The sequence below is a fragment of the Diabrotica virgifera genome, chromosome 1 (assembly GCF_917563875.1).
Source record: "Diabrotica virgifera virgifera chromosome 1, PGI_DIABVI_V3a".
Classification (NCBI taxonomy): Eukaryota; Metazoa; Arthropoda; class Insecta; order Coleoptera; family Chrysomelidae; genus Diabrotica; species Diabrotica virgifera.
This window is the reverse complement of record NC_065443.1, coordinates 204,259,098-204,282,820: the sequence shown is the minus strand read 5'-3', so window position 1 is coordinate 204,282,820 and position 23,723 is coordinate 204,259,098. Positions and strand designations below refer to the sequence as shown.

Sequence of the window (23,723 nt, the reverse complement as noted above, 5' to 3'; positions counted from 1 at the left end):
GACCACCTTTTGGTCCTGGCAACATGCAAATTTGTTAAAAGGAGTCCTTTTTGAGTAAGATTGTGCAAAAAATCCGAATCAGAATATTTTTCTTAGCGGATGAGCAGTGGCTTTCTGGACTAAAAGAGTATGTTACAGTTCAAGTTGACTATCCAGTTGGAGTTGACTTTTCCTCGTTCGAGTCGACTCAAACGGCTGGTTTTAGTAAAAGTTAATTATAAATATAAAATGAAGATTTTTATTCAACATTTACTAGTAAAAGTAGACTCCAACTAGTTAAAGTATACTCTTCCCAATGCCATTTAGTAAAAGTTGATTCACACAAACAACCGATTCTAGAAATTAAATGTTACTGTATATTATGTTCAAATCGTGATATTTTTATAGTCCAGGCTGTATCGTCGCCCCTGTTAGGTAAATTATTCCAGTTCGATTTTTTTGCACAAACTTACTCAAAAAGAGGTCCTTATAACGAATCCACAGGGTGTCAGGTGGTACCGTAATCGAAAAATTGTTTAAACAATTTTTTTTTAAACAAATTCACAAAAAAATTCCCTTCGGACATTTTTTTACATCATTAATTTGGGTCACTCGGAGCAAAAGAGGTCTTTTGTGATTTTTCTGTAAAATTTATTGTTCTCGAGTTATAAGCGATTTAAAATTTGAAAAATGCGAAAATTACCATTTTCAAGGCTTAATAACTCGATTAAAAACTTATTATGAAAGTCAGAAAGTCACCAAATCAAATTTTAACGACCCCCCTACAAGGTACTGAAGAAATATTTGTCATTATTGTATTACTAAGCTGTTATTTTTAATTATTAACAATGAGTGCTAGGAGCGTATTGGGGCGGCTGTCAATGTGAGTGCGACTGAGATACACCATTGGACGGTCGGAATGGAGGATCTTACTCGCACTCACATTGACGGCCGCCTCAATAAGCTTTTAGCGCTCATTGTTAATAATTAAAAATAACAGCTTAGTAATAAAATAATGACAAAAATTTCTTCAGGATCTTTAAACTTTGATTAGGTGACTTTCTGACTTTCATAATAAGTTTTTAATCGAGTTATTAAGCCTTAAAAATGGTCATTTCGCATTTTTCAAATTTTAAATCGCGTATAACTCGAAAACTATCAATTTTAGAGAAAAATCACAAGAGACCTTTTTTACTCCGAATGACCAAAATAATCTAAAAAAATTTGTCCGGAGTGAAATACTTAGTTATTTATAAAACAGTTCGTGAAGTATGCTTTTTGCGCACGCACGCGATGTTTAGAGCACGAGCGGCCCGAGTCTATATATCGCCCAAGTGCGCAAAAAGTACTTCACGCACACTTTCATACAATATTTTATCTACCAAAAAACAAATAAAAAAAAGCTGCAACTCTTCGTCATTGGAATACATTCCTATTTTTCAATTTTTTATAACTTTGACATTTAAAAATTCAAACTTCTGTCAAACCACAAAACTGTCAAAACTTCTTTTGTAATTTATTGCTCACATGTCATCACCATGACAAGGCGAAAGTTAAGGATATTTGATTATATGAAAGTGTGCTAAAAAACAGTGCGAAAAAGTAAATCCCATTTGAAATACATTATTACTTCAGGCACACTTCAAACCCTTCAGGTACTGCTATCTATATTTACAATTTTTACACAATAACTTATACCTAATATGAGGTAGAGTAGAAAATAATTATTTTTGTGAATTTGGTTAACAAAAATTGGTTAAACAATTTTTCGACCGCGGTACCGCCTGACACTGTGTATTTGTTATAAGGATGTATTTGTTTGAGTAATTTTGTGCAAAAAAATCGAATCAGAATAATTTACCTAACGGGGGCGACGTTACAGTCTGGACTAATAAGTAGTCGAAACGGTCAAAACAAAGAGACGCACACTCATCAGAAATGCACGTGAGATTATACTCGTATAAATTGTATAATCTACTTTTACTAACAAGAGTTAGGAAGAGTCAACTTCAACTAGTAAAAGTTGATATACATTTTCCAAATCAATTTTTACTTCTCGTTTCAGTTGGAGTTGACTCGAACTAGGAAAAGTCAACTCTAACTGAGAATCAAGTAGAACTGTAACATATACATATACATATTATTGTGTTTCAATTTATCAATCAAAGATAGAATAAAAATTTTAATTTTTTTAATATAACGCGGGCACATAAATTTGATACACCCTGTATATTGATTTGTAAATATTTAATAGAAGTTAGCTTTCAACGCAAAATGGTTTCTTCTTAATGAATTTTTCCATGAAGAATATTAAAAACATTTTTGTAAATAAAAGTGAAGTGAAAGTTATTTAGGATTAGTATTTTAAACCGATTGTTTATTACGGGAAATATAGAAGCCATAGGTAATTAGTTCTTAGAAACTTAAGGTAAAGAAAGTTTGGAATTTTAAATATGTTTGTTTAATGACAGAAATATTTAGATAATTTTCGAAAAGTCATTAGTTTTGAGTAGAAGTATTGTTTGAAAGAATGAAAAAAAGAATGGGGAGAGAGAAATGTTTCTGATTGGCTTGAAAATTTGGAATGGGAAAGTTTTGTTTGAATGTTGAGATAGTTTGGGAAAGAGGAATTCATTGTGTTACGGGCATTCGAGAGGAGCAGTCAAAAGTTTTCGTGAGTAGTTCAGAAGCAAGTACTAGTGTTTTGTTTTGATAGTGAGAGTAGCTGAAAGTGGAACGAGAGACAAATCAAATCGAGAAGAAATACCTCTTTGATTCTGTAAAGTCCAAAAGAGTAAGTTACAAGAATTATCATTATTAAAATTATTTGTGACACCAAGTAAAAAAGATACTTGGGTCTCAGGAGATTATTGTTGAGAGAAAGAGAGGAGAGAGTTTTGGAGTTTATTGAACGAGTACTGGCAAAAAAGAGGCCTGGCTTGTGTTTTTGGAGAAATAGTTGCTGGTATGCTGCTGGATTTTTGCTGAGAACGGAGAGGGCTTTGATTGGTAGCCTAACATAATCAACCAGGAGGAGCTGTTTGGGTCAGGAGGAGACATCATTGTGTGTGAATCAAAAAGGTCAGTCAATAACCTATGCGATAGATTTTCTTTATAATCAGAAGTTATTTTTTTTTACGTAAAAGCATATGCATTTAAGATTCCAACATTTCAAAAATTTAATAGGAAGTATAAGTAATTTGCGAATACCAAATTTGTTTGTTTAGCTTGTTTTATTAATGGTAACAAGAACAAAGCGATAACTATTTGTTTGAATTAGATTAATTTATATGGTAAAAGTTTCTTTTGGACAGTTATGCCCACAGGATTTGATTGATACATTTACACAGCATTGCTTTTGATAATAAAGGTATTTGTATGTGTTTATTCATGATTTTTCTATTTATTTCCTTTTCCTATTGTATCCCGATAAGGATCAACTAAGAGATACTGAATCCACGAGAAATGATAAGTATAACCTAAGAGAATTTAATTAAATTTTTTTGATAAAAGGCACCCTGAGATTTTTTCTTAATATTTTTTATGTATGATTTGCGTTAATTAAATAATTGATCAAATAAGTAATAATATATCAAAATAATAAGAAGCAGATCATAACAATATATATAAAGAATGGAATGTTCTACTTCCTTCGTTTTTTGAAGACGTCGCGGCGTTGTATGGATTGATATCTTCAGGATATTTTATGATAAGTAAATTTCAAATATATGTAAATTTGGCCAATTGTTCAGATCAATAAAAAGTCAAAAATATTTTTAAAATCTATTTTAATATGTGCAGAAATTTTATATACATATTTACAATAATTTTTACAACCCTACTTTTAAATTCTAAACGCAAAAATATTCGTTGACTGTCTCGATGCATGTATCACATTTCACTTCGCAGCACCACGTAAAAGTACAGTTACATCGTCGGGTCACTTTTTTCTGCAACCTTTTCACGCGGTGTCCGCATTTCTTGCATAAATTCTTGCAGCTGTTCTTCTCTAGTCTGGTAACATTGGTTTTGTTCCTCGAACACATACGGCCTTTGGTTCCCATGTATCCTGGAAATAATAAATAATTGTAAATTTTTATATTCAAGTAGATATGTGCTTTATTGTCATTGAAAATAATTGTACAATTTTCAATGACAAAGCTTACAAAGAGGCAGAAAAAAACAATAACAAACAAATACATTTTTTTGCAGATTTAAGTTGTAAAGGGATATGATTGTATATTCTTTTTGCAGAATATAATACAGATTTCTTTACTAATTCAGTGGGCGGGATCGGTAAATAAACATCAAGGGTAGATATGGTAGAGTAGTCATTTAGATCTTCTTGGAAAGACATGTAGGTGTTTATGAATTAAGCAAACAGTTTCTAAAGTATATGTAGTAAAAATAAGGGTTAAAATCCCGTGACCTTTGAAGTAGCTTCTGCAATGTGTTGTTCTTCTGAGCCCAAACATACCCTATTGCTCTTTTTTGTAATTTCAAAATAACATCTGATTGAGCAGTTATTGTACCATAAACCGAAAGAGGAAGACCATATCGAAGATGAGACTCGAACAAAGAAGAATATGTTATTTTGGAAGATGTTAAATTGATTACACTCGAAACAGATCTTATTGCATAGCAAGCTGAGGCTAGTTGCTGACTTAACAAATCGATATCAAGTGACCATTAAGGTTGCTGTCTGAAAAAATAGCAAGAAATTTTACAGAATTAATGGTAATGATCTGTCTATTATTAACAGACAAGGGTTTATCCTTTATTGGATAATGCTATGTACTCTTTTATTTAAGTTAAAAGAGAGTAAATTCTGAGTTAGGTCAGGATTTTATTGTAATTGTAAGTAGTCAGCAGTTATAGTTGCATGAAGCCTTATTAGATTTATGAAGACTTATATTTGAATTGCTCCAAATGGTACTGGTATCATCAGTAAAAAGAAAAAGTTTTCTATCGATTTTTAAATTATTAATGTAATTAATAAATATTAATAAAGATGGCTTTACAACAAAGTGTTTAACAAGTATAGACATCTAGAATTTAGAATCGGTTCTGTTTATACTATAGTCTGTTTTTAAACCAAGATGAGTAATTCAAATTTCCCGCGCCGTAAGGCTTGTTTTTGTAATTGGTCCAACCTCAGGCAAGTTTACTCCACTGTATCAAATTTTGACACTAATGACATTTATACAATTTTGACACTATTGGCATTTCATAGGTCAATTAAGTTATATCAGCGATTTTTTGCATTTTCCGCGTTATTCGTTTAATTTTTAGATTGTTAGTCTGTTTTTATATAAAAACAGTTGTTTTAGTACCCTTTAGCGACGTATTAGTATAATATAATATATGGATTACCGTCGAAGGCAGATATGATCAACCAAAAAAGAAGATGTATTTGGTGATATTTCTAGCGACTTTCTTGGGTGTAAATCAAATCTGTCTTTTTAGTTTACTCGTCTTGGTTTAAAAACAAAGCTTGTGATATACAATTATTTATTTGATTTTGAATTTGTTTAACTAACCTAAACAAATTCTATACAGGTACAGTAGGAAAAATGAAAGAATACCCATGAACGAACATATAAAACACGCTGTATTTTCCTGTTACCGTGTCATACAAAAAATTGGCCAGCGCAAGTACATGTAATAATGATTATTACATGTACTTATTACATGTACTTACGCTGGGCAATTTTCTTTGTGACACGGTGACAGGAAAATAGAGCGTGTTTTATGTGTTCGTTCATGGGTATTCTTTCATTTTTCCGACTGTAGTGATCATCGAAAGGTAAGCGCTAAAATTAAAATATAGAAATAAGAAAAGCCATCGATTAAGGAGAAACAATGAAATACACACATGGACACAACCCAAGAGAAACTCAGCAGTGAAATCAAAATCCTAAATAAACAAAGAAAACGTATCAGAGAATATAAACACAAGTAAATAAGAAATAAGGACGGTGACTCAAGAAGTACACAAAGCAATAATTAGAAAATACATATTAGTGAAAATAAAATAAAGGAAAATCCAACAAACAATACACGAAAATAAAAAGTTAAAGGTAATTCAAAGAAAATTAAAAATTGGAAAGTGTCAAATAATCAAACTAAATAATAAACAGTGTGAAATAATAACCAACAGGACTGAGTTGTCAAAAACTGTGCAAGATTTCTATCAAGAACTATACAGCAGTAAACGTGACACCAAAATAAAGATAAAATGTAACTGAAAAAAACATATTAAATCACGGTCCTGAACTAATGCCACGCATAAGCCATAGTGAGAAAAAAGCAAGCAATGGATAAGGTGAAAGACAATAAATCACCAGATGATGGACTAGTTATCTAATCCCCCCAAGAACGGGTGCGAGACTTTGATCTTCAAAATACAAGACTTTTTAATTTATGCTTACTAGAAAAGTTGATATCGTCGAAATGGGATAAGGCTGTAACGATTCTGCTATAGAAAATTAGCCATTAGCCTGTCAAGCCCTATGTACAAACTCTCCACAAGAATCATAAAATCGAAATTGGATAAAAATTGGACCTGTACCAAATCAGAGAGCAAGCAAGATTTAGATCGAAGTTTGGCACCAACGACCACCTGCAAGCGATGAAACAAACTCATTGAAAAATCCATAGAATACAACAGACTTTTCGTTATTGCGGTTTATAGAGTTCCACAAAGCATTTGACTCGGCGACTAAAGCGTAAAACTTGTTGATAAATAAAACTTGGACACGAAATTATAATATGCAAGAACAACCAAGCAGGTGAGGTATCAAGAAGAATAGCACATGGTTGAGCAGCATATGCGGCTCCTGAAAACATATTCAAAGACGGTCATATACCGATTAATCTAAAACGGAAGTTCTTCGATCACTTTGTTCTGTCATTAATGACTTACGGTGCTGAAACGCTGTCACTACCAAAAAATAATTCTTCAAAACTAAGAATAGCAAAGAAGGATTGGGTGTTCAATGACAGGAGTAACAATAAAAGATAATATCATAAAAAAGACCTACGAATAGTGATGAGCGAGACTGGTCTTGGTCTTGCGGTCTTGGTCTTGGTCTTGCAGCAAGACCAAGACCAAGACCGCCTTTTGGTTTGCAAGACACGGTATTCAAGACCAAGACCGAGCCTTGCAAGACTACGCAAGACCAAGACCAACCTGCAAGACTCTTGCACTTTTTTGCGAAATTGTTTTTTTATTATTTAACTTTATTTTTTTAGTTCAATAATATATACTGACATTGTAATAAACCTTAATCAATATCGAATTTTTAAAATACATAATATTTTAAGCTAAAATGCAACAATTTTGATATGCTTTGATCGGTAGTAAAAGAGATTAACCCATTAACCGCCAAGCAAAGAAATACTGCAATAATATGTAATATATTTGATTAACTAGAGTAAAATAAACTTAAACATTCGTAAAAAAATTGTTTCACACTTTGATAATGGCAGGTGTCACAACAACAAAATGGTTCGTTTTCGAACCTTTGGCGGAAATGAGATATAAAAAATTGAAATACACAATTTTATTTTTTGTGAAAAGTCTCAAAACATTTAGAGTGTAAATGGACCTGGAAGTTTTGATAAACAAAAATAGTATGGTTAGAACATTGCCTACACCTTCTTTCTCAAAAACGAAGTCGAACGGCCCTCTATCTTTTTTAGAAATTATTTTAGATATTTCCAATTTACACTTTCCAATCCTGTATCTTGCACTGTGCCAGTTGCATAAATTCGACAAATCGACATATTGTCTACAACACTACACAACCTCCCTTATGTAGCTCCCTCCCCCTCCCCTACCCTAGATTATAACAATACTGAATACCAGAATACCCGTCTTTATAAAGGTACGTATCCACTACGTTCGTAATATTCGACCACTGAGGCACTGCCGCACGATTGTTGGCGCACTGTTACACGGTCCGGGAGTGCCTACCATTCACTATGTTCACAAACCTCTTGCGCTCCGCGCTCCATGCAACTGCTACCATCTACATGCATGCGCTCCTCTACATATAAACCGCCACCTATTGGACCGTTGAGGCGGAGCGCACACTGTTGCATGGTCCGAGAGCGCCAACCATCCACTATGCTCACGGACTTCTTGCGCTCCGCGCTCTCTGCAATTGCTCCAATCGATACGGGATGCGCTACCTTACATAAAAACCACCACAGATTGGAGCGTCGCGGCAGAGTGCGCACCATTGCACAGTCCGGGAGCGCCAAACGTGTCCACTATGTGGAGCAGTTGTAGGAGCTCGGAGCGCAAGCATAGTGGATACGTGTTTTTACACATAATAAAGAAATATCCCAACAAATTACTGCCTGTGCATCACCTTGAACTTATTCCTGATCAGACAGGATTATATGTCGACTTCCGCCAATTGCAATGGTTCGTTATCGAACCATTATTTTCAAACACGAGATTTGATGACTCAGATTTTTTTTTTGTATTTTTATAACAATTGGTGTACAAATAGGTTAAAACAATAATGTTTTATTTTATTTGACTACAAAAGTGTTATGCCAATAAAATTACTACAGTAAAAATAAAGTTGTGTCGAAGGATTGAAAATATCGGACATTTAGAACATATTTTTGTGATGAAAGCATGAGTTTGGAAATTAAACAAAATTAAATTTAGTTACACCTATATCTTCTAGTTGCTTAAAAAATACAAAGATTTAAAAAAAATTAACGAATTGTCAAAAAAAAATTGTACAAAATAATGGTGCGTTTTCGCACCTTTGGCGCTAAATGGGTTAAGGGGAACTGGTTTTAACATCCCTCTTCTAACTTTTCCAGCGTTATCTTATAATTTTACAACAGTAAGTACAGGGTATTTAACGTAAGCAGGTCACTCAAATATCAAAAAAAGCAATCGAATGTCAAAAAAAAGGGGAGCACAATCGAATTTAAAAAAAATGCCCCGTATTAGACTGTCGTATAAGAACACATTTTATGAAAAGAATACTGATGACGTCGTTTCTGTAGTACCCAAAAATGACATTTAAAAAGCCGTATATGTAGAAACAGAAATAAAATTATTCCTATGACAGTTCAACAGTTTCCAGTATGATTTTCCAATTTCCAGTATGATGGCAAGATTTTCCGCCATATTTGATATATATATATATATATACGGTTTAGAACGTCTTGCGGCGTTGTCCGATTCCCAAATTCCATTCCTTCCTATTTTGCCACAGGTCATCCCTGAGGTCTCGCGCGCTCATCGCTTTCCGGATGCCGGTGGTCCAATTAACTTTCGGTCTCCTTCGCTTCCGATGTTCAGGAGGTTGCCATTCCAGACATTGTTTTGAAAGTCTCTCGTCATTCATTCTGTTTACGTGTCCATACCAGATCAGTTGTCTTCTCTCTATATCTTTCATTATTGTTCCTTCTATTCCCATTCAATTTTTAATGTCTTCATTTCTGATATGTTCTCTTCTGGATATACGTAATGACCTTCTGATTGCATCCATTTCCACTACTTCAATTTTGTTTTTGTTTTTTTCTGTAAGCCTCCAAGTTTCAGCATCATATAATAAACTACTCTTAATCATAGTCTCGTAGATATTAAATTTTCTCTTATTCGATATTTGAGTACTCCAAAGAATATTTGATATCCATATTTGATTCTAATTGGAACTTATAAGCGAAAAATAATGAAATTTTTTTGAGTGATACTGGATTCTTCGAAAAATGATTTTCTTTAATTTTTCTATTTTCGAGTATCGAGTATAAAGTATCGAGCTTTGCCACACTATACACATACAGCCACCCTGTATATGCAGAATGTTTACTAAGTATGTGTAGCCAATTATTGCAACCACTAGATATATCAGTAGGGTAGCAGCACCATTTTTGGCCACTTCACCGTTAGTGGTCACCTAAACCAATAATCTAATATAATAAGGTCCGAGTTTACCGCCTTTACGGAAATCGGAAGAATTTCGACTATATTCGTTCTAACACGATGGCTCTACAATTTGCGACTTATTCTGATTTACAGGTTAGTTTCTACTTATTCTTGAAGTAGGTGACACTGTGTATTAGACCTTCTGTTAACGATATACGTAAGAAAATAGGTAAGTTTATTTAAGCTGTATTTAAGCCAAATATTAAAATTTTGTGATCAACGTATGATTTTAAGTTTTGGGTATGATTTCTTTACGATTTCATCTGTTTTTAAACTCCTTATTTTATCTCGATACATTATTAAATTGGGTGGCCACAAATGGAACACTTATTTTTGTATTCACACCATTAATGGCCATTTGCTGGCTACTATTAGAACACTTCTGACCTATTTGTGGCCACAGCAACTGTTTAATAGTGGCTACTAATGGAACAGTTAAATCCAATTTTGGTCATATGACATAATTTACTGACTATTTTAAAAACACGCGTGTTCCCATAGTAGCCAGTTATACTCTACAGGGTGTTTTACTCGCAACGGACCGTTCGTTAACAAAATGATTTAAAAATATTTTGTAATAATCAAGGTATCCCAAAATGGGGTTGTAAAACAAAAATATAATTTTTTTATGGAGAACCCTGGAGTATGCATTTACTATACATTGACATTTATTTAAAACAAATAAGAAACCATACCGTTACCGGTAAAACATCATGTACATAAAAATATAACTAATAATTTATTTATAAATGTTTGTTATTATTACAGATAATGGCACGGAGTAAAAAGAAAATTGAAATCAAGAAAAAAAATAATAATGTACGACAACGACCAAAACGAACATTTTTTCAATACGAACCTCAGCAAGTAAAGAATGCATTGGAAGCTATTCGAGGTGGAATGAAAGTAAGTACAGCATGTAATTTGTATGAAGTACCCCGTTCCACAATACGCAATAAGTTAAGTGGAAGAGCTCCAGAAACATCAGGCAAAGTCGGAAGAAGTCCAGTTTTAGGGAAGATCATAGAAGATCGGCTGGTACACTGGATCAAAACTACAGCTAAAATGGGTTTTCCTATTTGTCGAGAAGGCCTTTATTTTTCAATAAAAAAATTGGTAGAAGACAGTCAACTAAAAACCCCTTTTAAAGCAAATACTCCTGGGAGGAAGTGGTTTCATCTATTTATGCGTAGATTTCCAGAACTCTCATTAAAGCAGTCTGAATACATAAATAGAGCCAGATCATTAATTACTGAAGAAAAAATCCGAAACTGGTTCAAAGAAACTTTGGATTTACTTGGAGATGATAAGCATGTTTTGGATGATCCGGCAAGAATCTGGAATATGGATGAGACGTCTTTCTATTTATGTCCAAAAGGCGGTTTAATTTTAGCGAAGAAAGGTCTTCCAGTTTACAATACTTCATCCTCCTCGGACAAAGAAAATATAACCACTTTAATAACAGCAAATGCTTTAGGGAAAATGGCACCACCCCTTACACTTTTTAAATATGATCGGCTTCCTGAGAAGATCTGCAAAAATATTCCAAGAGACTGGGGAGTTGGAAAATCACCCAAAGGATGGATGACATCAAAGTGTTTTTACGAATACTTTTCAAATGTGTTTATTCCTTTTATTCACGAAAGTAATATTGCGTTGCCGATTATAGTTTTTTTGGACGGACATTCCTCGCATTTAAGTTTGCCTTTAAGTCGATTGTGCATTGAGAATAAAATTATAGTTGTGTGTTTACATCCAAATACGACACACATCCTTCAGCCGTTGGATGTCAGTTTCTTTTTTCCGTTAAAAAGTAAGTGTAAAACTGAAGTAAAAATGTACAGATTTCACAACGGCAGAGATGTCAAAAAACATGACATTCCACAACTCCTTCAAAAAATTATGGATGAAACTGATTTTACTAAATCTCTACAAAATGGGTTTAAAACATGTGGACTTTTTCCGTTTTCTGCTAATAACGTAGATTATTCTAAAATCACATTAAAGAAAGAACCCATAGTAGTCTCTAGCAAAACGAAAACTTGTCTGACACATTTAAAATATTTGGAGTCTAAAATTCATCCCGACGTTTTAAAACAATTCAAACAGTCCAAATACGATGCTTTTGATGAATCATTGTACAATATATGGGTACAGTTTAAAAACGAAGAAGATTTATTACATGACCCTATTGAGAGTGTCAGCAAATTGTCGGCTGAGGAAATTCCTAACCATTATATGGTAGACAATTCCATTGTAATTGAAGTGGAAGATAATAATGTACTAACATCAACTCCAACAGTGTCTAATATTGTAGAATTTGACTTTCCAGAGTATAATAATCCTTCCTTTAAAGAAAGCAGTTTCATAGACAATGCTACAGAAATGTTAATAGATAAAGAGTTAGCAAAAAATTCTGATGTGGTTATGGACAATGAATCGATGGATCTATTGGAAAATAGCAGTGTTATTAATAAATTGACGGACTCGCCTATACCTTCAAATGTTGACTTAATGACCTCATCTGTTGGTACTACCATTGTCTATACTCCGAAAAGAAGGCCTGTAGACCTATTAAGTAACATTCTAATTTATCCCAGTGACGAAAACATTTCCAAGAAAACCAGAAAGCGTGAAATCTTACCTTCTGTGCTAACATGTAATACATGGTTGGAACTTGCGGTGGCTAAAGAAAAAGAAAAAGAACTTGAAATGGAAAAAAAAAGAAAAAAAGAAGCAAGACAAAGAGGCGAAAAGAGCCTGTAAAGAAGAGAATCTAAAAAAAACTTCTAGGAAAAATGGAATTAAGATAAAATCTAAAGAGACTAAAAAAAAACCGAACTAATAAACAAAACAGTTTCCGTGAGTAATGTAAAGGCCCCTGAAGATGTAAAACAAGTAATTGCAAACGGGTTAGAAAAGACCAATCTCACACAAGAATCAGGGGAGGAACCTGTCTGTGAGGAGGCCAAAAATATACAGAATGTAGTTGAAGAGAACCCTCTTGACATATGTACTGCGGACAAAGTATCTACATACGTAATTGTACAGTACGAAAGTAAGTTTTTCCCAGGAATAATTACTGACGAAAAAAATGGCAAGGTTTTAATCAGCACAATGGAAAACTATGGGAATGATTGGAAGTGGCCACAAGAAAAGGATGAAATTTAGTATGAAAAGGATGAGGTAATGGAAGAAATTCAACCACCTTTAAAAAAAAATTCAAGGGGTTACTTTTTTGTTGAAGAGATCAATAAATATTATAAATTTTAGTAATTCGTGTTGATTAAAACTGTTGTAATAACAATTTTTTTTATTAAAACTACTATCCTTTTCATGTAATTTTATTAACATTTCTAGTAATTAAATATAATTTTTCTACCTTTAGTAAAAAAATGTGTTAGGTAACTAAAAATACTAGAAACTATCATCCTTATCTATGTAGAATTAAACAAATGGCCACAAATGGTTTCTGAATAAACCACATTAGGAGCAAAGTGGTCACAAATGGTACAAAGTTAGTTTTTATATGCTTTCTGAATTAAAAATACCTAACAAAATGTCCTTATAATTTAACTTCAAACGTAAGTGGCTATTAAATCAAACAAAGTTAACGTCATACGTTTGCTCAATTACAAGTCCGCAGATCTAATTTTTGATTTTTAATGATTTATTAAGGCCAAGAAATTCCTTAAGATGGCCAAAAATGGTGCTGCTACCCTATTTAAGTCTCTTAAAAGTCGCTGGGATGCTAAATTAGTCCAGTGGCAGAGGAAAAATGTTGGGGTGAAACTCCCAAGATGTATGTTTTCAGAATTAATTGCAGAGATCTGGAGAGAAACTGATCCAGGCATATTGATAAGTGGTTTTACTTAAGCTGGAAGTTTTCCTTTAAATCATAATGTTATACCACTGGACTGTTTCGATCCCTTAGCTTTAAAACGATGGGATGAAGACACACAAAAAAAGAAAACTGAGGCTATCAACCGAGGTACGGAGTCTCTAGAAACTATTTTGACCGATTCACCCATTCCATCTACTTCAAAAGACCCAGCTCACTTAACAAGTGAATACGAACTTTCCTTACCAAGCTCATCACAGTCAAAACATCTTACATTTGAAGAACTTCTACTAAAAGATGTGAAACGTGATGCGACTCAAACAAAAAATCCCAGGAAAAGAATCTCTGCTGGAGCTGAAATAATCACACAAGAAGACGTACTGCAACCACTGATAGATAACACTAACAAAAACTCTGTCAAAACTAAAATATGCAAGCCGGCGAATACGCTTAAATCAAAACCAAGAAAACAAACCAAGCAAATTAAAGTAAATAAACGTAAGGACATTAGTTCGGAAGAAAGTGATTAATCTTGGGAAAGTGATAGTAGTGAAGACAGAATTACAGAGTTTGATGACATGAGTGAAAATGATTTGGAAGGCGTTGATCATAATGAAGCGGTTTCGGAAGAGAAAACTGAAAGAATGGCATGAGTGAAGATGATTTGGAAGACGTTCACCGTGATGAATCGGTTTCGGGAGAAAAAACTGAAGAGAGCAACACGAAAAATAACAATAATTGTGTTACACTAAATGTAGGCGATTTTGTATTGGCTAACTTCTATGGAAAAAAGAAACTATATAAATATGTTTGTCTCATTAATGAAGTTAATTATAAAGAGGTTATAGTAACTTGCATGCGTCAAATAAATAAAAATAATAACACAGAATTTAGACTGGACCGTAAAGACATTTGTTCAGTTAGCTTAACAGATATTGTCAACAAATTAAACAATCCTAGAGTTATTGAATCTCAGGGTATTCCTGATAAATTTATATTTGACAGTAACGTTGATGTCCAAGAAGCCATCTAAAATGTTTACACCAAGGTTATTTTTAAATTTCTAGAGCTAACTTTATGTTTTGTAATGAATAAATTAGTTTTACATGTTCAGTATGTCATTTATTTATACTTAATTAAAGTTTATTTTTACTAACACCATAGAACTCTTTTATTTAATGTTTTGTATGTGTGAGTGAATAAAAGTTCGTAACTTTTAAACTATAATAAGTAACTGATTTCTGTAAAGGGCATTGAAAAGTACAAATATTCAAGTGTATTGCAGTAGCCTCGTTATTTAATGTATCAATTATTCGAGAAATGAAGGTCCTGATATGCACTAGCCCCGTAATCAGGGGCAAGTGCAGCGTACAATCGTTGCAGAACAAAATGGCCATTATAACAGAAACTAATATAACTAATGTTATATTGGTTCTCTGTGTAGATTCTATATGCGATAATTAAGCCAGTAACAAAACACTAAAAGTTATAATTAAAAAATAAAATTTTTACAAAACTTCAAAATTTATCTATTGATTTTTTAGGCTGCACTTACTCCACCTTACCTTATTTGGCAAATAAATATTGTTTTTTGCGTATTTAATATTAAAGCAGCCACCCACCAGCCTCGTGACAATTTGAACATTTAGTTTAAGCGAAAGGCAATGATTATTTAAAAAAAAAATATATTTTTTGTTTTCTGAGAGCAGTAAAATGGGTTTTGAATTAAATAAATTACATACATTTTTCTTTTTATGTCAATAAATTTAATCAAAAAAAAATTTTTTTGGACACCCTGTATAAATAATTATGTTAATGTTTATATTACTGAATAGAGAATTGAATTACACTTCAAATGAGCTATCACACGACCCCTATTCTCATTTAAAAAAAATCATCGATGACGTCATCACGCCCAGATGGGTGACGTCACTAGTATGATATATATGCCAAAAAGTCGTAATTTAAAAATAAAAATTGACCTATTTAGGGAATGAATAAATGAATAAATGTTGGAATAGGTAAATGAATTTATTCCAACTTTTACGTGCTCACTGTATAAGTATATGTATAATTAAATAAAGCGCGTATTTCCTCCAAATAAAATAAAATGTAACTAATAACTTTTTTTTCTTCTTTTTTTCACTTTTTTTTCTTATCATGTGCTATTGAATGTATAAAAAACAGGTTGTGTCTCAATTCAACTTAAAATTGAAATTTGAAAATAAACCTTTATATTTGAAACATACTTTTTAATTAAATAGTTAGGTGAATGTATAATGTTAAAATTGGTATCCGTTTGAAACTACATTCTACATTCATTTAAAATTTTAAAGCAAAAAATATAGATTCATTCTTCACATCTTTATTTATTTCAATGTACATTTTATTCGACATTGTTTGGTTCAAATTATTATTACCAAAAAGAGCAAGACCAGCAAGACTCTTGCAGCAAGACCCAGACTAAGAACAAGGCCGGCTAGTGCAAGACCAAGACCAAGACCAAGACTGCCTTTTAGCTGCAAGACCAAGACCAAGACCAAGCTTGCAAGAACAAGACCAAGACCAAGACTAGCCTGGTCTTGGTCTTGTTCTTGTTTTGCTCATCACTACCTACGAAACATAACCATAGTTACAGATCTTCTCGAGAGAGCTTGCAGATTGAAATGAAGACGGTCTGGCCATGTGGCAAGGATGAAGGATGGAAAGTGGAATTAAGTTAATCGAATGGAGACCAAGAATCGATAAACGAAAAGAGTAAGAGCACCTACATGATGGCAAGTTGATCTGCGAAAGATGACAAAAAATTGGATTTTTACTGCACAAGGCCATGCACTCTTAATACAAACAGGGGAGGCCTATGTTCTGCAGAAGACCTAAAAGGGACCTAGAAGTAACAATAAAATCAGAAAAAAAATAAAACTCACCTTCGCTTGGATTCGGTAAACAATAATCAGGTGACGGCTCCATATAAATTAAACTATTCTTAGTTCCAGGTATCTCCTTTTCTTCAACTGATGCTTCTCTAGCAGAATTTCCCATGACTATAGAGTTTTGTACGTCTCCGTGAGTAACTCGAATGGACTTCTTGTGAAGTTCTTTTAACTTTTTTGAGATTTCTCCGAAAGGTGCTACTTGCATCCAACAAGTTTGCAGGGTGCAACTTCCTGAGATACCGTGACATCTGCACTTTTTTACCATTGTGTGTTTGATTACCTAAAAAATAGTCAATATTTAACTGAAGGAAATAGTGTGGTGTAGTCGGTTCGCTAAACTCAGACACAACTGGCTAGTGATTTTAGTAGGTATTTTTTTTTGTTTTTTGCCAAAATTGGCAAAATTACTAACTATTTAGTAATTATTAACTATTTAGTAATTATTTTTTTGCCAATTTTACCAAATTGACAAAATTACTTATAGGGGAGTGCAATTAGAACGAAAACATGCATTGTTTCGGAAAAATTCAAACAAACTTATATTTTTCTAAAACTTTTTTTATTTGTTTATATACATGTTAAAGTAAAAAGTTCTAGTCGCAGATTTGGCCGCTAATTGTTTATTAATTGTTTAAACAATAACAATTGTTTTGTATAAATAATTTTAAAAATATCATTAAATTCATTATTTTACTTCTCTACATATTTTACTTCTCTATCAAATATGTTTCTACATATTTTGTTTTTGATTATGCTGAATTCGAATATGGCATTGCAATTAGAACATTCTTATACAGAAGCTCTTATACAGTATGTTTGCGTAGCTAGGAACCACATGGAAAACTTTTTTATTATCAATTTTACGAAAAAAAGTTATTCATCATAAAATGCTCTGGATAGTCAAAAATCTAAAACTCAATCATCAGATATCAAATTTTATCAATTTTATATGAGTTATGCCAAAAATATGAATTTCGCTAAAGAGCAAAGTATGGCCGAAGCGAAAATCGGTGGGATATGTGCATTTTATCAATGAAATTCGATATTTTTAAGATATTCCAGAATTACTTGACGGATATTAGTATAGTTAAAATAATTAAGACGATAACTGGACAATAATGATTTAATGAGTGAAATTTGAAGTTTTTTTTACTTTAATGACAAAAAGAGCAAACCCATTAGCAGAACCCAATTAAAAATTATTTTGCACATCATATTTGAAACATTATTTGGTTGAAAAATCTCATTTTTGTTGGCAAAAAAATATATTAATTTGTTTAGACTAAATTACAGTTGTGTTTATCTTAAAAAGGATATGTTACTATCAACATTTACACAGTGTTGCCAAACTGAATTTTGTTATTTTGGGTGTAAATTTTTTCCACGGATCTCCGAGGGTATTATACCTTTATATTCCAGAATATTAAAAAATGCTATTATGAAAAGTTGTTTGAAATTAAAAACTATGTTTAAATATACAATTACATCATTCCAATCGAAAATTTTTTTTTAAATTTTTTCTCAAATTACGGATACTCATCATCATTTTATTACAATTATGATAACTATTTTATTATCACTTTTACGAAAAAAAGTTATTCTTCATAAAATGCTCTCCCTGATCTAAAATCTAAGATACAACCATCAGATATCAAACTTTTTTAATTTTATACGAGGTATGTAAAAAATATGAATTTTTCTTAAGAGTTAAGTGCCTTTATTATTCACAATATTTTAATTAGAAGGATGTAGTTAAACACTAAAACATTTTTTTTTAATTCCAAACAACTTTTCTTAATAACAATTTTCGATATTGTGAAATGTAAAGGTACTTTACCTTGAGTGAAATTCATATTTTTTGACATACCTCGTATAAAATTAATTAAACTTGATATTTGATGATTTCATCTTAGAGTATATACGATGCAGAGTATTTTATACAGAATAACTTTTTTTCGTAAAACTGATAATAAAAAAGTTATCAATAGGTTCCAAGTTACGCACACATACTGTATAAGAGCTACAAAAAAAATTTTTTGCTGAATATTTATTATTGTTGAAGCTTATTATTAAATGTACCTATTTTAGGTAAGTTTTACAGAAAAAAGTTTTGATCACTTTGTATAAACATTTTTTTAGCTGGTAATTTTCGGTTTTTGTATTACATTTTTGTTATCTTTCTTAATTTTCTCAAAAAGAAATAGTTTATTTCATTTCTAAAGTAAAATAATTAATTTAATTTTAAAGATTACATCCTAAGCTTTAATAAAGCACTTATAAATCTCTAATAGATCTGTTCAAACTTGAGTAATACCGTCTTAAAGTGGTGGTAATTCTATAAAACTACGAAGATTTCAAAAATTACATTTTTTGAGACGTCATATCATTTGAATTAAATTTTTGAGATTTTTTTAATGAAATATCATTTAGTAAGATGCTTGAAAGGTAAGTTATGCAAAATTGAGAGTTTTATAATAAAAATTGTATTAGTTACACATTTTTAAAACTTTTTTAAACAAAATTCATGTAAGGCTCACTTTCCGCCCACACCATTATAACCATAAGATAACTTAATTACTCTTCTTTCATGATCAATTTGTAAAATCTTATTTGATCCATTAGTTAACGAATTACATTAAAATAACTTAACCGTGCACTCCGCCGTACGCTAGTTTACAGTGCGCCAATGTTTGTGAGAAGGGTGACTTTAGCGTTATAAATAAAAAATTATAGAAGATACAGATTTAATTTTAGAAAATTCTTTATATAAGGTTTCTTTTGTAAAATTTTCTGAATTTTTCAATGGTCAAGTCAGTTTTTTTTTAATTTATATTTTCTGAGTTATTTAAAAAAACATCTAATTTCGTAGTTCATTTGTTTAATAAACACTGAAGCACCCACTTCTCGAGTAGATCAAATGTTGTTTATTAAACATTTCTTAATGAAATTACAAAAAGTTCTATCTTGTTTGATTTTTTCCGAAGTGAAAATCTATATGCACTCCCCTAGGGGAGTGGAGTGCAATTAGAACGAAAATATGCATTATTTCGGAATAATTCAAACAAGCTTATATTTTTCTAAAACTTTCTTTGTTAGTTTATATACATGTTAAAGTAAAAAGTTCTACTCACAGATTTTGCCGCTAATTGTTTATTAATTGTTTAAACAATAACAATTGTTTTATATAAGTAATTTTAAAAATATCGTTGAATTCATCATTTTACTTTGATCATATATGTTTTTATTTTGTTTTTGAGTAGGTATGCTGAATCCGAATATGGCATTACAATTCGAAAATTCTTATACAATAGCTCTTATACAGTATGTCTGCGTATTTAGGAACCATATGGGAAACATTTTTATTATCAATTCTACGAAAAAAAGTTATTCTCCATAAAATGCTCAGGATAGCCTAAAATCTAAAACCATCAGATATCAAATGTTTTCAATTTTATACAGGATGTGTCAAAAATATGAATTTCGTTAAGGAGTAAAGTACCTTCATATTCCAGAATAATAAAAATTGTTATTATGAAAAGTTATTTGGAATTAAAAACTATGTTTTAATATACAATTATATCCTTTTAATTAAGAAAATAAATTTTAATTTTTTCTCAAATTACGCGATACCTATCATCATTTTATTACATTTATGATAACTATTTTATTATCAATTTTACGAAACAAAATTATTCCGCATAAAATGCTCTACCTGGTCTAAAATCTAAGATACAACCATCATCAAACTTTTTCAACTTTATACGAGGTATGTAAAAAATATGAATTTCGCTTAACAGTTAAGTGCCCTTATAGCGCATAATATTTCAATTAGAAGGACGTAATTGAATATTGGAATTTAGTTTTTAATTCCAAACAAATTTTCTTAACAAAATTTTCAATATTGTGAAATTTAAAGGTCTTTAGTGAAATTCATATTTTTTGACATACCTCGTATAAAATTAATAAAATTTCATATCTCATGGTTGCATCTCAGATTATATATCATGTAGAGTATTTTATTAAGAATAATTTTTTTTCGTAAAACTGATAATAAAAAAGTTATCAATAGGTTCCAATTTACGCCGACATACTGTATAAGAGCACAAAAAAAATTTTGTTAAACTTATATTATTGTTGAAGCTTATTATTAACTGAATTTTAAGTAAGTTTTACAGAAAAAAGTTTTGATCACTTTTTATAAACATTTTTTTAGCAGGAAATTTTCGGTTTTTTTATTACATTATTTTATCTTTCTTAATTTTCTCAAAAGAAATTGTTTACTTATTTCATTTTTAAAGTCAAATAATTTAGTGAATTTTAAATATTGCATCCTATGCTTTAAAAAAACACCTACAGAATTGTAATAAATTTGTTCAAACTTGAGTAATATCGTCTTAAAATGGTAGTAATTCTGTAAAACTACAATCAAAAATTATATTTTTTGAGATGTCGTATCATTTGAGTTAAATTTTTGAGATTTTTTCTGAATAAAACATCGTTTAGTAAGATGTTTGAGAGGTAAGTTGTGCAAATTGGAGAGTTTCATAAGTAAAGTTACACATTTTTAAATAATTTTTAAACAAAATTCATGTAAGTCTGACTTTCCGGCCACACTGTACTTATGCCCATATATTTTATTTCTTGATATTATAACCATAAGATAGCTTAATTGTTCTTCTTTCATGTCCAATTTGTAAAATTTTATTTGATCCATTAGTTAAAAAATTACATTGACATAACTCTACCATGCACTTCGCCGAACGCTAGTTTACAGTGCGCCAATGTTTGAGAAGGGTGACTTTAGCGTTATAAATAAAAAATTATAGAAGCTATAGATTTAATTTTAGAAAAATCTCTATATAAGGTTTATTTTGTAAAATTTTCTGAATTTTTCAATGGACAAGTCAGTTTTTTTTCTAAAATTTATATTTTAGGAGTTATTTAAAAAAACACCTAATTTCGCAGTTCATTTGTTTAATAAAAAATGAAGCACCCACTTCTCGAGTAGAACTTTTTGATGTTGTTTATTAAACATTTATTAATGAAATTACAAAAAGTTCTATCTGGTTTGATTTTTTCCGAAGTGAAAATCTATATGCACTCCCCTATAACACCTTTTCGAACGGTTTTTTGCGAATACCTTAAAAGCTATGCATCTAACTAAAAAAACTACATAAAATATTTTTGTAGCTTATAAAAAAAAACAAACAGATTCATTCATTCATAAATCTTCTAGTTTTAATATAAAAAGAGATATGGTAGGGAAAAGAGTTTGTTTTTTTGGTGCATGCTTAAATCAGTGTATTCAACTTAAAATAACAGAAACGGTCGATTTTACGTGTATAATGCTACCAATACTGTTTGTAGTGCTTGAGAAGACCTTTAAAATGATATTGAATGTCGATTACATTCAAACTAAGCGAGATGTGCTACAATAAATAGTTGATGATTAATGTAATTTAAGAAAAAATGAGAAGTGTATTTAACTCCTCATCCACCAGATTTAAATGCATCGTTTTGCTTCTACAACACCTTTTATTATAGTGTTATTTCTATGTTCAAAAAGTTGGACGGGTTTAAAATGAATAGTTCTTGAAAAAAAATAAGGTCAAATTATAGAGCGCATTTTTAAATTTTCTTAAAAATCTTCCTTTTTCTCCATGTAACTTGAAAATAATAAGAGATACAGTAATGAAAAATAAAAACAAAATTTTTATCTAAAAATCCAAACCTTTTTGTATGGTATTTTTAAGAAAATTTAAAAATGCGCTTTATAATTTGATCTTATTTCTTTCGAAAACCATTCATTTTAAACCGATGCAGCTTTTTGAACATAGAAATAACACTATAATAAATGGTATTGTAGAAGCAAAACGATGCATTTAGATTCTGGTGGATGAGGGGTTATAATATACTTCTCATTTTTTCTTAAAATACATTAGTCATCAATTTTTTTGCAGCATTCCTCGCTTAGGTTAAATGTGATAGATATATTATATTACTCATTTTAAAGGTCTTTTCAAGCACTACAAAAAGTGTTGGTAGCATTACACACCTAAAATCAACCGTTTCTCTGTTATTTCAAGTTGAATACACCGATTTGAGCTTGTACAAAAAAAAAACAAACTCTTTTCACCTACCATATCTTTTTTTGTATTATAACTAGAAGACTTATTAATTATTTTTTGTTAGATGTCTCATTTTTAAGGTATTCCCAAAAAACCGCCCAAAAAGGTGTCATTTTCCAATGAAAATGGTCAATTTTCAACCAAGAATAGCTCAAAAATTATTGAGTTTTCAAAAAATATTATAGAACAGCTTTTGCTTATAATTAGGTTCTCTAGACAATTCCGTGGTTATTTTGACCAAAAAATTTTCCATCTTTTGAAGGGGTGCGAATCGCCCTCAATATAAAAGCGCCATAGTATATAGGGTAAACTTTGTTTCTTGAGCTATTCCCTACTTACTGTGAAAATATCAAGTAAATCAATATAGTATAATGGAATACCCTCATTGACTGCCCTATAAAAAATATATAGTTACCTCAATGCCAACTTTGAAATTATGTCGAGCTACATAAGCATGGGCATCCAACCCCTTATCCAAACTCTCCAAAACCTTCTCAGTAATACGGGAACTGAAGGTAGTATCATCGGAACAACCTCCCCACACTTGCTTGGTGGCCTTTTTGTGAGGATAACTGTTGCGTTGGAACTTTCTGATGTGTACATTTTTGAACTCTTCTGATCCCAAATGTATTTGATTCTTGTCCGTTTTATCACAACCACATCCTTCTATTTGACCTTTGGAGCAGTTTCTTGTTAATGAGTAGGTTATGCCGGCTGCTACGATGGCTTTCGTGTAGGCTATTTCTGGTGTTGGCGGAAATCTTTGTTGCCTATAAAGAGAACATAAAGTTTATATGAAAAATATAACAATTTAAAATCAAACCCGTGGTATACAGACAAAGACTGGGTAAAGAAAATTTTGAATGATTCGAAAACAT

General features: G+C 31.3%; 1 protein-coding gene across 1 annotated transcript in view; it reads right to left on the bottom strand.

The window, feature by feature from the left end:
* Window positions 1-3,788: 3,788 nt before the first annotated feature.
* Window positions 3,789-23,723, bottom strand: part of LOC126892752 (protein Wnt-8a-like) — a 34,820-nt gene continuing 14,885 nt past the window's right edge. Inside the window, exons 3-5 of the mRNA XM_050662437.1 lie at window positions 23,261-23,615; window positions 16,709-16,997; window positions 3,789-4,048 (exon numbers count right to left, since the gene is read on the bottom strand). Of these exons, the coding sequence (XP_050518394.1) occupies window positions 3,831-4,048; window positions 16,709-16,997; window positions 23,261-23,615 (862 nt within the window). The 3' untranslated portion in view covers window positions 3,789-3,830. The remainder of the gene's footprint in view (window positions 4,049-16,708; window positions 16,998-23,260; window positions 23,616-23,723) is intronic.